Source organism: Mus caroli, chromosome 14 (assembly GCF_900094665.2).
Source record: "Mus caroli chromosome 14, CAROLI_EIJ_v1.1, whole genome shotgun sequence".
Taxonomy (NCBI): domain Eukaryota; kingdom Metazoa; phylum Chordata; class Mammalia; order Rodentia; family Muridae; genus Mus; species Mus caroli.
Genome location: NC_034583.1, coordinates 20108714 through 20126557, shown reverse-complemented (window position 1 = coordinate 20126557; position 17844 = coordinate 20108714). Strand labels below are relative to the sequence as shown.

Genomic DNA, 17844 nt, shown 5'->3' with positions numbered 1-17844 from the left:
GTAGAGAAAACTCACTTAACAAGCGGAAAGGGAGCCTCAGGGTCAATTTGAGTAAAGCAAAGACAACAACTTCTAATATAAAATAAAACTGCCAATTAATGGTGAGAGTCTGGTGACCAGACATTGAGGTCTATGTGCCTTCTTGGACCCGTGACTACCTCCTGAGAGTCAAATGACCTTCATTTTCACTAAATCCAAAACTTTTCCACTTGCTATTTCCGAATAGGATGTCACCTCCACCCCCTCCCTTAGATTTCTTTTCCAGGACACAGTCCTGTATTTCCTGAGAGGAGGGAAGGACAGATGTAGGAGTGGGGATTGGAGGCAGCATCTCGATCCAGTGCCTCCTCTCTTCCTCCTGCTCCCAGCCTGCCCACTCTTCTCCTCTTTCCTCCCTTCTGTTACTTTCCATGCTCAAACCCCCAACCCCCACCCCTCCGCTCAGCACATCTGTTTCCTACTTCAGTCTCCTGCTCTTACAGTATGGTGTTTGTGGTTTGCCCTTCCTTGAAGTTTCCAGAATACTGGGCTGGCAAGCTATGTACTTTCCACTGGCCTAGGCCAGCCATGGGGAGGATATATCAGTTCACAACTGATCTTGTCTTCCAGGGTACTTAGAAATGTCTAAAGCCACAATTTGTCAACAGTGTCTTCTTCATAATTTGAAGGTAAGGATGTGGGTGTTATTTAATCTAGTAGGTAAAATGCTGCCACCACGCCTGTCTCTATCCCCACCCCTATCCCTAACCCCAACATGCTGCTAAACACAGCCCCCTCTACAAGAGACTTTCCTGCCCCAAATGTCATGATACTGAACCACTCTGGGCTATAGGAAGGAAACAACTTTCCAGCAACATTCGGGGGCTTCCCTTAACACTGACAAGGCTTAAGTGGGGACCCTACCCAGACATCTGGCTGCCCCAGGGGCATAGGCCAGCTGGGGAGTTTGAGGTTCTCTCTCCAAACAGACCTGATGAGCATTTCCAATGGAAAAGTTATAGAAACGTATAACAACTGCCCTGACTGAACAAAGACGCTCCTTTTCAAGTGAGGCCCTTCAAGCAGCTATAGGTCTTTAAAGCATTCATCACATAGCCCTGATGTATCAATAAACACAGATCCTTATACTAAATAAACAAAATCTTAATAGAAAAAAAAAAACAAAAAGAAAGGAAAAAGTCTGATTTTAAAAAATTTTATTAATAAATAAGGTTCATTAGTTACTTTTCTGCAGCTATGGAAAACTACTTGGCCATACAGAAGAAAGGTTTTATTTAGGCTTCCAGTTCCAAAGGGAGACAAACCCATCCCCATCACAGTGGGGAAGCGTAGCAGTAAGCAGGCTTGGCAATGGGACTAGCAAGCCGAGAACTTGCATCTTAACCCTGAGGATGGAGGAAACAGCAGATTAAGAGTAGCACATGGCTCTGAAGCCTCAAAGTCTGTCCCCAGTGGCATACTTCGTCCAGTAAGGCCATGCTTCCTAAATCACATATCCAAGCATCTGAACCTGTGGGGTTCTTATTCAAATCACCATGGCAGGGTTAAGTGATACAGGTTATGAGTGCAAGTCAGAGAACAAATTTTCATCCACAAAATTCACCATGTGGGTCCTGAGGATCAAACTCGGGTAGTCAGGCTTGGTGGCAAATGTCTCTACCTCTGAGCCATCATCAGCCCAAATGTGTATGTTTATTAGGCCAAGAAGTCCTAATTGGCTCAGAATTTTTAAGATAGATCTCTCATGTACATTGTAAAGTTGGGGAATACTCCCACGTGGCTCCTTTTAATCCACCTAGATTGCTTTCCAATACCCACAACACTTTGAATGAGTTTCAGCCTTCTGTGATAACTGCCAATGTCTAATGTACTAAGAACCTAGGAACCAAGACTACAAGTCTAATAATTTTAAAAAGAAGAAAAAAAAACAGGCAGAACATATGTCTTAGAACTAGAAAAACATTTCAAAGGCTAAAGATATAAAATGTAGCTAATTGCAGACAGGCCCTTTAACCAAATGTCTGGTTTACTTATCTGAATCAGAAGTCAACATACTTCTCTTAAGGGGTCAGGTTGTAAATATTTTAGGCTTTGTAAGCTAAGAGGCAATATAGAGAACATTACACATATGGATATTATAATCATTTCATAGCTAATCACTTAAAAGGGTAAAAACCACCAGTGACTCAGACCTGTAATTGCAGCATGCAAAAGAGTAAGGTGGGAAGATCACCTTGAGTTGAGGGCCAGCCTGGACTACAGAGTAAGACCCTGCCAAAAAAATGAAGCACCAAAATAAAACAAGTTAATTAATCAATAACAGTATTGTCTATTAATAGAAGGCCAGGGTTTGGGGAATAGGCATGACACTTGATGTGTAGACTATATATAGTTTGCCAACTCCTAGCTATAGTAGTAAATACAATTTTCAATATGACATTTCGACTTGCCTTTCTCCTTTTCCTACAAATTGCTCATGTGTCTGTACTTTCCCTTTAGTGAGCAGAGCATGACTGCTTCCTGGGAAAACCTATCTGTGATGTGCCTTTTACAAGCGCCATTCACCTGTTCCAGTGCTCAGTGACTTCAGAGATCTAGAGTATCTTATGTGATAGGCCCTGTGCAAGATGTGACCAGAAGTCAGGTATGGTGGTGCATGCCTACAGTGCAAGCACTCAGGAGTTGGAAGCAGGAAAACTGCATGACTGTCATGGACGTGAGGCTATTCTAAGCCATGTATGACCTTGCCTTGATTCTTTTAAATTAAAAACAAAGATGTAACAATGAATAAAGATCATAACATTTTTTTGAAGTCTTGAAAAGCATTTTGCAATATCAAAGAATTTTTCTGCTCTGGTTTGCTTTCAATTCCTATGATAAAACACTGGCAAAAGCCAACTTGGGGAGGAAAGGGTTTATTTCATCTTACAGGCCAAAGTCTATTGTTGAAGGAAGCCAGGGCAGGATGTCAGGCAAGAGCAGAGGCAGAAACCATGAAGAAAAAGGCCTCTCTCTTACACTTCTCTTACATTCATATACCTAAAGATGGTACCTCCCACAGTGGGCTTGGGCCTCCTACATCAACTAGCAATCAAGAAAATGTCACACAGACATGCCCACAGGTTGAGGGAAATTCCTCAATTGAGGTTCCATCTTCCCAAGCATGTCAAGCTGACAAGATTAGCCTTCACAATGATCCAGAACAAGTAGTCAGAATCCTAGTGTGTGGTCTACTCTTAGTTAGACTGAAATACCCGGTGTGGATTAGAAGTAGTTAGCAATAAGATACTTACAATAAACATGCCTCAAACTGAATCCACAACCCCCCATCCCTCCTTGCTCTGAGAAACTGGACCAATCACATAACCTTTCTAGACTTCAACTACCTCATTTGAGAGGAGAAAAAGCCAATCTCCACCTCATTGGTAAATGGAACTTCTTAGAAAATGCTTAGCACCAGCTGATTGGAGGGTGTGTTTAGTAAATGTTACACACCATCAAAGCTAAGTTTCCTGGGACCACAGCACCCTTTCTGGACTGTGGGGAGCATTGAACAAGCATGTTCTGTACACTACCAAGCCTCTCCATCAGTAAGGAACATAGCCAACTCTGCCTCAACTCCCCATGGCCACCACTTATAAAAACAACAACAACAACAACAAAAACCAACACACTGACATAGTCACACCACAAGTACTTGTGACTGAGTTTGTATTTGGGATGTGTATTTTAGTAAATAATGATTGGAATTAAAACAATGTCTGCTACCAAAGGATACGGTTAACAGGACCAATGCTCCTTGGGTGATAAGGACAGCAAGCAGCCCCTCCTAGCACAACATGCCAACATTCTTGGCTCTCACGTGGCCTCTTACTCTACAGCAATCTGACACTTACTTCCTTTCTCAATAGCTGGAATTACCTTATGTCTAATGGCCTCCTGGGGCTCCAGAAGTCTGATACTGTAAAAAGCAGCCAATTACACTTATTAAAATCAATATGGGGTAAGACCTGACCCATTTCAAATTAGTGTGTAGCATTCCAACTTTTAAAAATATATTAGGATCTGAAGACAAGGCAAAAGACCCAAAACAAATGAATTATTGATACACATTCCCTATATCAGCTGAAATACAAGGGAAACGCTATGAAATTCTCCCTGTGTATGTGTTGTATTATTAACTTGGGTGTAGAGGGAGTGTTTTTCTGAAGTATTTCATTGGCATTCATTCTTAAGGAAGTGTTTGGAGAAGGTGGAACTTATTTAGAACAAAGGGAATCTATGGCATTGACATCTGTCTGTGAAAACCCCACATAATCTCAAGAGATACTACAGTCAAAATTAAATGTTTTCTCAGACAAGAGACACAAATGAGAAGAATGACATTCTAGCACATGCGAAGAGGAAGGTCATAGAATGATCATGTCTACTGAAAGCTTGGTGGCCACAAGTTTTAAAGTTTGCATGAAAAAAATGACAAGTGACTAATCATGAGAAATGCTCTATGCCCTTGGGCAGAGCTTCCCAGTCACCTCCTTTTCTATATTCAGGACCTTGGCTGCAGGATGTCAGCAAAGCCACAGCGTCCAAAGTCTTTCCTCAACCTTTGCATGCCTGCTGGGAATTCTCACCCACCCACTGTTCTACCATCTGCCCACATAGAGACTCACTAGATATCTATTCCTCCTTGAAGCTCCCAGCATGCACTTAGTGAGCAACGTCTTAGCTAGGAGAGATGAACTGTCTCTTCAACTTCCATGGTCACCACACAGATTCAGACTACTGGCCATCAAAGTAGCCACAAGATCCTTCTAACTTTTTTCCCTGACTTTTTCTCTTCCTGAATCCACTGTCAACTGATTGTACTGTATGCCACACTCCCAGTGCAAATGCTTTGAAAGGCTTGCTGAAGTCTGAGGAGTAAAAGCCAATCCTTTGTGTCTAACACCTTTGTGTCTCAATGATCTAATCCCAAGTCTGTTGAGCTGTTCCTTCACCTTTTGAGTATCAGCTGCTCCAAACTCAATTTTCTAAAGCCTAGCATAATTCTCATACCTCTAGCTTGACCTGATCTCTTCTCTATTTGTGCTTCTTTACCGTCAGACTCTTCTGCTACAGTAGCAGCAAAGGCCCATAAAGGGAAAACTGCTTCCTTCTGATCAAGAGAGTGGGATCTGGCCTGGGTAGAAAACAACATTCCCACTGGGCAGGTCAATCACCTGGCTAAGTGCCCACCCTTTAAGAAGATGAATCCATCTGAAGTCATGCTAAAGACATGGAAAGATAGCAGTTCAGAACAGTTGCTGCTCTTCTAGAGGACTTAAGTCCCCTGTTCAGAATGGTGTGGCCATTCTGGGAGATTGACAACTGCCTGCAACTCCAGCTCCAGGGGGTCCAATGGCCTCTGTGGGTACCTGTACTCTTATACTCACATATAGGCACACACAGAGACACACATAAGTAAAAATAAAAAAAAATTAAAGGAAATAGAATGGATAGCTATCCCTTAATGAGATAGTATACTTTTTCTTCCCAGAATTCCTGCCCCTAATATATTTTTTAAAGTTGGAATGCTACACACTAATTTGAAATGGGTCAGGTCTTACCCCATATTGATTTTAATAAGTGTAATTGGCTGCTTTTTACAGTATCAGACTTCTGGAGCCCCAGGAGGCCATTAGACATAAGGTAATTCCAGCTATTGAGAAAGGAAGTAAGTGTCAGATTGCTGTAGAATAAGAGGCCATGAGAGAGCCAAGAATGTTGGCATGTTGTGCTAGGAGAGGCTGCTTGCTGTCCTTATCACCCAAGGAGCATTGGTCCTGTTAACCGTATCCTTTGGTAGCAGACATTGTTTTAATTCCAATCATTATTTACTAAAATACACATCCCAAATACAAACTCAATCACAAGTACTTGTGGTGTGACTATGTCAATGTGTTCGTTTTTGTTGTTGTTGAAGACAGCCTCCTTCTGGATGCCTACCAATCAAACTGTAGAATTCTCCACTCTTCCAGCGACATGTCTCCCTCCCACATGCTGCCATGCTTCCCACCATGATGATAATGGACTGAACCTCTGAAACTGTAAGCCAACCCCAATTAAATGTTGTCCTTTATATGGATTGCCATGGTCATGGTGTCTCTTCACAGCAATAAAGTCCTAAGACACTCAAAAATGTGTAACTTTTCCTTTCTCCTCCTCCTCCCCCTCCCTCTCCCCCTCCCCCTCTTCTTCTTCTTCTTCTTCTTCTTCTTCTTCTTCTTCTTCTTCTTCTTCTNTCTTCTTCTTCTTCTTCTTCTTCTTCTTCTTCTTCTTCTTCTTCTTCTTCTTCTTCTTCTTCTTCTTCTTCTTCTTCTTCTTCCTTCTTCTCTTCTTCTTCTTCCTTCTTTTCTTCTTCCTTCTTCTTTCTCCTCCTTCTCCTCCTTCTTCTCCTTCTCCTTCTCCTTCTCCTTCTCCTTCTCCTTCTCCTTCTCCTTCTCCTTCTCCTTCTTTTTTATCTCTTTTGGATACTGACCAGAGCCTAAGTGTGCTTTCTCTGGTACTTCGCACTTTTTCATGGTTTCTCTGAAGCTCTCTTCCTCTTGTCTCTCCCTTCTCTGGAAGTTGCCAAAATTCCAACTTGTCTGCCCTGGAGTTTTCTTTTAAATTCTAATAAAATTGTTCTCTGTGAGTCAGTTCTTACATTCTTTTATCAACAAGACTAAGAACCCCAGGAGAGGATCCCAGTTCCCCCAGTGACATGTAGTGACTTCGCTGTGATGATCCAAACTTTCTGGTAAGACTTGCTGCCCTTGAGGAGCAACCATGCCAGGAGTGAAGTCAGTCACCAACTCTATTCCCATTAAATTGTGCAGCATCTAAGTGTCGCTTGGTGTCCTCTGAGTGAACAACCCCAAGCAGTGGTGCAAATCTAGAGGCAGACTGAGCTGCAACAGCTCCAACACTTGCTGCATGTCGTTTGGGCAATAACTCACTACTTTGTGTCTCAACTTCTTTATCTATAGAATAAGTATGGTCACAACATGCACTTAGTGTAGCACAGGGCACACAAAGTAAGCATTAGGAAGCATGATCAGTTTGAAATCACGAAATGGACATGGATACTCTCATAGTATCTTGCATATTAAGATTCAATGTGTGTCCAAAATAAACTACTGAGAAATTAAGTATTTTAACTCATTTACACTCATTAAAATATTTGCTGAACACCTGCAGGCAATATTTGAGGTCTGAGAATACTCATAAAGAACTGATCAGGTGTATTTTTAAGGTATATATTAACATAAGAAATAATATATGGGGGAAGGAAACCCTATAAAAGACCCTGTCCATAAAATGCTAAGGATGTGTGTTTGGAATATTGTGATAAGCTTTGTGAGTAGAAATAGAATGTACTGAATCTCTGGAGTCAGAATGATATATGCCTATATCAGCAACATTGTGGTGTAGTCAGCAGAACTAAGGACAAGCATGTTAAAGAAAATGAGGCCACAGGGTTTTGACAGGGCTGGGGGTGGCTGGAGTATCATGTCGAAATTTGAGCAGAGGTTATATGAGGGAGGTTAGAGCCATCAGTAAAAGAATTAAAGCTCAAGAATACCAAGGTGACAACCTCGGCCCTGTTGGATCTTTCACTGGCCTGGGGCATGCCAGATAGATAAACACGTTGACCAGGAGTTCATGTGATACACTTCTCACTGCCTCCTCAGAGCACAGAAGGTAAACTCAGATCCAGTTTTCTGAGTCTTGCTAGCCTTGGGCCATTAGAAACCCTGATCCCAACAACTTGAGTGTTCTGCTTCTACTACCAAAGAAAGGCAAGCAGACCCCCATAAAATTAGCATGGAACATCAATAGTCACAACAGCAAAAGACAGATCTTTCCCATCAAGTAGCTTAGAGTATGGCCAGTCCAAAGAACCCCGACTCTGCACTAAGAAGCCCTAAAAAATAGAGTATAATAAACATAAGAAAATCATACATATTTTCTCTCTTCTCTAAGGTCAACCCTATTTTGGATAGTTTAGGTGGACCGGTGTGTGTGCAGAAAAAGCTACAATACAAAGAAAGCCATTACCACATCCTACATTGTCTGAACAAATCAACCTGTATGGAAATGTATAGAAGACACAGTGAGTAAGGCTGAGTCTTGGCCAACCCTTCACATGTCAGTTGTAGCTCCTGGCAATGATTTTAGTGTTCCAAATAAGTGGAGATCATCACAATTATGTTGTTGTTGTTGCTGCTGTTGCTGCTGCTATTTCCTGCTACACAAAGAAGTGGTTTCACCCTTGGTCTTTTCCAGACTATAAAAAAACAAGAGGACACTAAAGCAAGCCACTATGCCATACATAGAATCCCTGCCAACTCCAGTGTGCCTGGAACAATGGACTGTAGGAGGCCTAGAAACAAGATGCATGTGAGGTCCAACCTCTGCCTGAGGATTAGTCACAAAGCCACTAGCACTGGGATGTCCAGCACTGAATCACAGCTCCAACCTGGCTGGACTGCATGTAATGAAAAAGGAATCGGGAACACACTGAAGTTAAAACCTCAAATGCATTTTAAGTCCTGGTTTAAATTCATTTCAATTAGCAGAGGTCAGGCAGTTTCTATGCTCATGCTGAGTTATTCTTACTGGTTTAATAACAAAAGCAGTCAGACAAAAAAAAAAAGTTCTACTAAAAAAAAAAAAACCAACACTTAAATACTGTGATAGAAGTGCATGCTCAGCCTCCATAGAGAACATAGAAACAGCTTCCAATAAAACTTGCCTTAAAGGATAATTAGTGAAGGAAATAACCCGGACTTTCAGTAATGGGAAACAAGTATTCATGTATTATATGTTTTATAGGTCAGAAATAACAGATCAGAAGCAGAATTTTTATTCTCTAGCTTAGCCCTGATGTCTTACAGCGAGTACCAGTGCAACCAGAGAAAAAATGAGTCACATCTTTTGAGATGCTCTCCCTTTCCCAGGTCTTGTCTAGAAGTGACCCTTTGTTTCCACAATATGTCTGCTTTGCCCAGAACACTGTAGCAAAGATGCTCCTAAGAGGGGGGCTTACTGAAATGATTGAAGAGTCGAGACTAAGTCAACCTGATTCAAAAGGCAACTCTACCATTTACTACCTGTGTGACACTAGCAAGCTTCCTGCTGTCCTTGGTCCTTCTGTTCCCCCAGGTAAGATGGACAAATAGCAGCACCTACCTCCTAGCACATGGGCTTTTCCATCTGAGCAAATCAGCCCTCTTCCATCCTTACCCGGTCAACTCCTTGTTGAGCTCTCAGGTCATGATCACACCCCTACAAGACACCTTTCCCAACCACCACACTGGAAACTGTCCTCCCCCTACCCCTACCCCCCCTCTCCCCGGGCAACACACTTCGCTCTTTTTCATAATTCTTCTCTATTTTTTCTCCATATATTTCTCACCATAGAAATCACAACAGAAATAGAAATATGGAATTATAATTGTTGGTTATAATTCCATACTTTCAAATACATATTTGACAAAAACTTACATAATGAGCACCACACATAATGGCACACCCCACTGGAAGCTAGGGTGGGAAGATGACAGGCTTGAGGTCAGCTTAGGCTATACAGGATATACATACATATATACATACATACATACATACATACATACAAATATACATACATTCAAAATCAATCTGGAATACTAAACATACCCTGTCTCAAACACACAAACAAATGATTACCCTAACTAATGAACAAGTGAATTGCTGAATGAATGAGGTAGCCTTAAGAATTCGATGGAGTCCGCATAGAGTATCTACACAGTGCCAATTATTCAGCTACTGCTGGAAATGTCTGAACTATGAGTGGTTAATGAACTTAAAGTCATAGTTCTTCCAATTTTTAACTTGTAGACCCTGAAATGCCCCTTCTTGCTAACATCATTAATAAACATCCCCTGTACTTTATTCAGCACTGTGTGGGTAAATGGGCTTTGGGAGTGGCACTTGGGAATGAAATGAGTCCTGCTAGTCCTCAGCATATGTTGACTGGAGGTTCCACGGACTTTCACATCCACCTCTTCACAGATCAGCCTGCTCCACCAATATACAAAAACTAAAGGGGCAAAAGAGTCCACTTGGAAGATACGAGTCACAGTTTCGTATAACCTAAAAGTAGCATTTGTCAGTTTCTAATGTGTAAAAATATTCTAACCATGACCAATTTCAAGTTATCAATGGCTCAAAAGCAGGCTCCCCAAATTCTTAACACTTTAACAAAGGACTTCACAAGCTACGACAATCTTCTCTTGGGGAAGGAGATTCTTCTAAACCTCTAAACTGTTTGCTGCAGACACACTTTTTACAGACCATCTGTCTTTGATAAGCCAATATCAGGGCAGTCCACTGACTTGTTTGATGACCAATGAAACTAGCTGCGTGTGCAGGCTGCACTTTTCTGAAACTCTCAAACTGACATCAAGACTCTAACCATGCTCTGCTTCCACAACAGACCTCTGTGAGAACCAGTCAATTGCGAAAACCATGGATTGCATTTCTTCTCTTCTGCATGGAACTGAGCACACAGATGAAGCAAGGCAGCATCTATTAAGTGCTACTTAGAAACAGAATCTAAAGCAGGAAGGAAGAGACTCCTCCCTGACTGCAAAAACCCACAGGGACAGAGGGATGCTACAGCTGGTGGTTTCTCTGGCATCTTACTCTGGCTACATATATAACATCAGGCTTTGGCCTTAAAATAAGGTAGCAGCTTTTTCTAACTATAGAGATGCTCTGCTACCACAATTTTGAAATAACACGAGTAAAGTTTCAAAGTCTAACCAATCTTTATTCAAATCATGATCTACATTGCTCTGGCTTAGAGGCTCGGGTTTGCTTCTGCTCTGTTGTATTAGCTGCACACTACTGCATGGCAGGTTAATCCCAAATTAATTAACTCAAAAAACATATGCTCGCTACCTCATAGGTATTGTCCCAATGGGAGAGACTAGGCACAGTTTAGCTGGGTCCTTTGCTTCACAATGTCCCACAAGGCTGTAAATAAAGGCATCAGACTAGCACCTGTCTCATCTGAAGGCCAACTGTGGCTGTCAGCAGTTCTCATTGTTAACAGCCGTGCTGAGTACCTCCCCTCCTCACTGGATGTTGGCTCAAAGCTGCCCTCATATCCTTACCATCTGGCCTTTCTATATAGCAGCTTGCTTGATCAAAATACTACGATGGCGAGAGGATCTGCTTTCAAGGTAGAAGCTTCAGTCTTATGTAACCCTATCGTGGAAGTGGCATCGAAATCCGCTGTCTCTGCCATATTATATCCTTTAGATAGAAGTCTCCAGAATGAGCCAGTCCTCAAAAGGAGGTAATCACACAAGGGTGTGAACTCCAAGTGGTAGGGACCATGGGAGATCATTTTGGAAATCTGCCTGTCACATTTACACTCTCAGAACTCAGATGGAAAAAGCAGACCCAACAAAACACCTCTAAGTATTTTAACATAAACCAAGCCATGTGGTTTCCAAATATGTGGCTAAGACCTCAAGAAAATAAAACAAGGGGGATTCAGAGTAGGGGACTTTAGGGTTGAAAATACCAAAGTCGACTAAAATCTCCCAAGCAGATACAAACACTATTATAGGCACATTATGAGAACATTGGTATCTAGACAGATCTCAACAAGGCAAGCAAGCTTTCTCAACACCACACAAGGGAGTCTCGGGGTAACTGCCCGTCTAAACAGGTGTTCAATCCCAAGAGATCTAGTCTACTCTGAAATCTGTCTGTAGTGCTGCCAATGTTTTGAAGACATATTTAATGCTGTCATAGGGATTGCAATTTGCGGAGTGGTATGTGCCCCCCTTTAGCAGTTTTGCCTACAAGATGTTCTTAGAGCCATCTTTACCACAGTAGCAAGAAAACTGTGGCAACAATTTCAAACTCTGGATGACACACACACATTTTTTTTTAACCTAAGCTTTAACTAACCATAAATTCTTAGATATCTGAGCATCTCAGCATTCAGTAGTAGTGGCCAGCCAGAGAGACTGCCTGCTGAAGACTTCAAATGATTTAATACACTACGGATGAAACATATCCAGAACCCCTGGAACAGAACGTTCTAGACAAATGTAAACGCAGACGAGGATTACCTTAAACCCAAATGTTCGGCATTGGCCTGTACATTAGACCATTATTCTCAAAAAACACACATGTGTTTGGCTTTCCACAAACACTGTCCCTAATTCAGTTATAAAAAGGCTTCGGATCATTGTGTCAATCATCTATTTGTTTTGTTTCTTTAGAGATATATTTGACAACCATACTTAAACAGACCTATACCTAAAGCCCCTCCCTGAAACCTGTGGAAAAGTGACCATAAAGCACCTTAGAGTCACCATGTGCTGCCCAGGCTTGAATAATAGCTGAACACAGGTGCAATGAGCTCAGAAGAACGCTCACACAAAGTTCTACTTTAACGCCACAGGCAGAGATCAGCGACCAGGGGAAATGAGGTTGAGACTGTAGACATTTTCCAACCTGTGAAAGAGCGCAAATAACGTATTTCAGTATCTAAAGCAAGGTGCTTACCTCTCTCAGGTGGATGTTTTCCTTCTCCTTCTGGTCTAAAATCACTTCCAAGTGGCTGACCTGAGACTCAGCCTCCGCCATTCGCCGTGTGCGCTCATTGTCATCTTCAAGGCTTTTCGATGGCAAGCCCTTGCTCTGCAGCATCTCCAGGAGCTTTTTAATGGACTCGTCTCGGGCATTGAGAGTCTGTTTCTGTGTTTCGATTCTCAACTCCATTTCTTCCAATGTCTTCCGCAGAAGGAACAGCTCCTTAGCCTGCCTGTCGTGCTCAGCTTGGAGCCTGCGGAAGTTCTCCTCTGTCAGCTCAATGGTGAAGTGCTCGGCTCCTCGGTTGCCGCTCTCTTGCTGCAGAAGGTGGTTGAGGTCTCTCTGGGTCCGCAGCTCATCCTGAAGGGCCTGGATGGTCAACTGCAGATGCTGCAGTGAGAAAGATGGAGTAGGAGAGGAGAGGGAAGAAACAGTTAGTGAAATGGCCAAGTGCCGTCAGTTGCCACCGCCGCCACACCATGAAGATGGAATGTTAATCATGAGGTCCAGGGGCCAGCCGTGAAGTCCTCCACGGTGACTTCAGAAGCATGGGACAGCACATGAAGAGGGGAATTAATTCAGTGATGCTTTCTGAATGTCTTAGGAAAAGAGAAATGTACACACACACGGAAACGGTATATTAGTGTCAACCACAAGGGAATTAAACATCTACGGTGCTTAGTTTAGGAAGGGAAAGGGTTAGAAGGAAACTTTCATGAAACACACCTTCTTAGGCCAACAATACTCCAGACTCAGTATTCCTTGTTTCCTAAGGTGTTCTTTATCCATTATTTTCCATGATAAATGCATATCCATTTAAAAATGAAAATAATAGCATCCACTACAAGCAGACACAAACAAGGACTTTATTTATTTTTTATAAATAAAGCTGTGAACAGGTTTAGTAAACAGGATTACTGCCTCTGCAAGCAAAAGGGAATAAATGGAGACACAGACAAGCACGTTCAAACACACAAGGTAGGCAGGCTGTGCAGAGTAAAACAAACAAGCAGCAAAGAGCGGACAAACCTTGGTTCTTCTGGCATCCAGTAACTGAACAGCATGGGAAATGAAAAAAAAAAATGAAGCAAAAAATCAACATAAAGAAAAGTCCAGTGCAAGCAAAGGATATTCAACAGAAAGAACTTAACACAGAGTACTTCCACAGAAGAAAAAGAAAAGAAAAAAAAATCTCACTAAGCCAACACCCATAAGCTACACACAATTCAGAGCATTGATGCTGGATCAACACAAAAAGAAAAAAAGTGGGGCAAAGGAAAGACAAAGAAAGAAAGAAAGCCAATTAAGGCTTGGTTCAATAGCCTTTTGTTTCCCTCTCCCTGGCTCTCTGACCCAACCGCAATTTTTGGATATCTTACCAGAAAGGAAATCACAACACTCTAAAGTTCTCAAACATTGTTCCAGTCAGCACAGGGGAAAACACTAGAGAAAGTACTTAACAGTTGCAGAAAAGTACTTAACAGTTGCAGAAAAGTACTTAACAGTTGCAGAAAAGTACTTAACAGTTGCAGAAAAGTACTTAACAGTTGCAGAAAAGAAACCCTTGAAGGAAGTCAGTTGGTGGATCCATGTCTTCCTTTTCAGACCAACCCCAGGCTGGTCAGGGGCAGCGGCCACAAGCCTGAAGATGTTTCTTTGCCCGGGGACATACCAAGAGGCTTCAAAAATAACAGTTACTCATTCACAGACACATAATCCTGCCTGCGAACCAGACCACAACATTAAGCAGAGGAATCGAGCTGGATGTAAGACAGGACTCCTGCCCACAGGGACTCCCAGTGCTGTAAGGCACAGATAATACCATGCCTTAGTTGTATAAATATTGGAATAGACAGCATTTGGAATCTGTCTGAAGTCCTATGGCTCATACCCAGAGGCTGAGATCTTTCTGAATGTGGCCTCCACTGTGAAGCTAGCACAAGTGTGGTGCATACATTGTTCTCGGGGAGTTCATTTCACCGTCACACTTAGGAAGGATAAGGTCCTAGCACAGAGGGAGGGTTTCTCCTTCTTAGCCTCACAAGGCGCTGAATGCTCCATGCTGACATAGATTACTGATTACTTTGTGATACAACACAATCCTGTAAGTGAGTTTCAGGGTCTTTAGTCACAAGGCTGTGTAACCATCAACACAGTTTTTATCATGTTTATCAGCACAGTAAGAAATCCTGTAGCCTCCAACTTCCATTTCCTTCCCAGGACTGAAGCTCTGGAAGCCAATAATCACCTTTCTGTCTCTATAAATTTGCCTTGAAAGGCATTCCTTATCAGTGAAATCATGAAATAAGTGGTTTCTTTGGTTTCATATGCATTCAGAATGTAATGCCTGCTTTAGCATCAGAATTTCATTCCTTTCCATAACTGAATATTATTCCATGATAAAAATATGCTCTTATTTATCCATTTACCAGCTGTCTTAGAACAGATATTCATAGCAGCATTGTATACATTGGCCAAAAAGTGCAAGTAATCTATATGTCAATTAATTAATCAGAGCACAAATATGATATGTCCAGTCAATGAAATATTATTTAGCCACAAAATTGGGTGATTTAACTTAAGAATGACTCTGAAAATATTGTGTCCCCACAAAAGAAGGCAACCGCAAAAGTCCATAAATAATGCAATTTCACTTACACAGTGTCCAGATAAGCAAATTCATAAACAGTGATAAGTTAAGAATTGCCAGGAAATGAAAAAGATGTAACTATTGACCACTATGCTGTTTCCTTCTGCTGTGAGAAACATAATCTCAAGCTAGATAGTGGTGTTAGTTACACAGCTCTGAGAATACATGACAACTGACAATCTGCATTTACAGGGCCAATCTGTAAGTTAAATAATTTTTACCTTAATAAAACTGTCACAGAAAATATGAACTAAGCCCACAGGGCCCTATGATCTTTTTACACGAAGGCTCCATCTCTAAGCCAATCAAAACAAATTGTATTTGAGCATGTAAACCTTCTGTCCTACTCTAGGAGGCATGCTTTAGCTACCATCTTCTGGTTACTTAAATATGTGTATGTTAGCACAGGACCTGGCTTTGTCCTTTGATGATGGTATGGGTTCCTGAGTTGATCTAAGTTAATTTAGAGACAAATGTAATGAATCATGATGATGAGAATGGAAACTGGATGGATGGTGAGAAATCTTGAGAGCAAACAAGAATAATGTTTGTGTTGTTTGTGGTGTGTGTGTGTGTGTGTGTGTGTGTGTGTGTGTGTTTTCACATGGCCCATGTATAACCCAGAAGGAGGTTTCAAACTAAATCTGTAGACATGTTCTGATCGCAGGTGTCAACACTAGCAAGCTGACAGTAAAGGAGATGTCCCTGGGTGGGCAAGCTATCTATAACCCTGCTCCCCTATTTTCATATCTACACAGTAGGGCTCACTCTAATGCCTGTCTTATTTGTTAGTAGAATAACAAAGACAGTACATCAGGTCCCAGGTTTAAGGGAAGAAGAGAAGGTCCATTTATCCATTCAGTATGATTTACCTTCTATCTCTAAGGCTCATAAAATATAAAATAAGAGGTGGAAGAAATAGCTCACTGTAGGGGCAGTTTTGATGCTAAGGTCCTGTTTCCCAATTGGTTCTTGATCTATCAGTAAAGAAATCATGGGCCAATTGCTGGGTAGAAGGAATAGACAGGACTTCCAGGTCCCTGGAGGAAAAGAGACAGATGCAAAGAAGGAGAGGAGTTCACCAGGCTTTAGAGAGAGAAAAGCCAAGCAGCCATGTGAGGTCTCAGGAAGAGCCACAGCCTATGGCCGCTCCTATAGGCAGGTGGTCAGGAGTGTTTAGCAGGGACTAGATGTATCTTAGCTACTAAAGTTTAGGGCATATGGGAGGTGTGAAGACAAGAATATTGTTAAGGGCACACTTTTCTAGGTGGGAGATAGTAGCACCCAGCAATTGTGTCCAAAGGCAAGTTGAAATTGAGCAACCTATGTGTAAGTCTTTTATCCATGCATTCAAGGGAAGCTTGGTGGGGGTTGGTAGTGCAGCTCATTCCAGGACCAAAGGCAGGGTAGCAAAAGCTACATGCAACAGCTCACAGTTCTGTAGAGAAGCAAAGCCACAGATGAAACACTATGCCCTGAGAGTATGACTGAAAGCCATATCTGGGTAGCTAGACACATAGAGAAACTTTATACAAGGTAAGAACTAGGTAGAGCCCATCACAAAGTAGTCTCTTCAAGGAATGAGAGTCTGTCCCTACCATGAAGCTGCAAAAGGAAGAACCCATAGAAATATCCAGAGCCAAAGAAAAACCAAACCTACTGAGGTATACTTACACAGAAAATCTGTACAGCACTTAACATCTGCCACCTGTGGTTCCAAGCTCTAGTCAACCTTCATAAATGCTTAGAAAGGTATCCACTATTACAATGTCCTCTTAAGGGATGAGAATATAGACACAAACAAATAAAACAACGTGTTCCAATTTTCTCAGCTCAGTAAGGAGCCTTATGTAGGTAGCCTGACATCCAGGGCCCTGTTTGAACCACTACACAACACTACTTGGGTGTTGAAGTGACACAAGTCCTTCAGAACTTGCCAAAAAAGACAGAGAGGGTAGTTACAGCATACAGGTAGCAGTTATAACAGGTACATCAATTTCACAACTAAGAATTAGCCATCCTATCTAGGTTATACAAGTGAGATCCCTATCAAAGCCATAATACCTTCTCTAAGAGAGAAAAGTCAGAAGAGCAATGGCCAGTTTGCAATTCCCCAGTATTCACATTATTCAGTCTCTCTGGTTGAAATATTCCACTTTCCAACCAGATGACTCACACTTTTAGGTCAGTCACTCAAGTCTCACTGGCTGAGTAATTATGAGCGGAGAAGGCAGCAACCTACAAGACTATATTGTAGCCACTCGATATCGGGGTGCCTTGCCAGAGGAGTCTCCGGACACCCGCAAGGACCCGCACAGGACTCCCCACGGGACCCTAAGACCTCTGGTGAGTGGAACACAGAGTCTGTTCCAATCCAATCGTGTGGGACCTGAGACTGCATTAACTAGGGAAGCAGGCAACCCGGCCTCTGCTGGGGCACAAGTCCCTTCCTGTCCACTCGAGCACTCGGGTGCCTTGCCAGTGGAGTCTCCAGACACCCTCAAGGACCCACACAGGATTCCCCACGGGATCCTAAGACTTCTGGTGATTGGAACACAACTTCTGCCAGGAGGCAG

At 42.2% G+C, this 17844-nt stretch overlaps 1 protein-coding gene across 18 annotated transcripts in view; it reads right to left on the bottom strand.

The window, feature by feature from the left end:
* Positions 1 to 17844, bottom strand: part of Erc2 (ELKS/RAB6-interacting/CAST family member 2) — an 846765-nt gene that overhangs the window by 677376 nt on the left and 151545 nt on the right. For 12 of the 18 annotated variants that reach the window (XR_003834790.1, XR_003834792.1, XR_003834798.1 and 9 more), the window contains 2 exons: positions 13648 to 13671; positions 12592 to 13008 (listed from right to left, as the gene is read on the bottom strand). Coding sequence is in view for 5 of the 18 variants with exons in the window: in XM_021181424.1 (XP_021037083.1) it covers positions 12592 to 13008; positions 13648 to 13671 (441 nt within the window). In the remaining 13 variants the exon portion in view is untranslated. The remainder of the gene's footprint in view (positions 1 to 12591; positions 13009 to 13647; positions 13672 to 17844) is intronic. The other 6 variants (XR_003834802.1, XR_003834794.1, XR_003834799.1 and 3 more) reach the window with 1 other exon arrangement.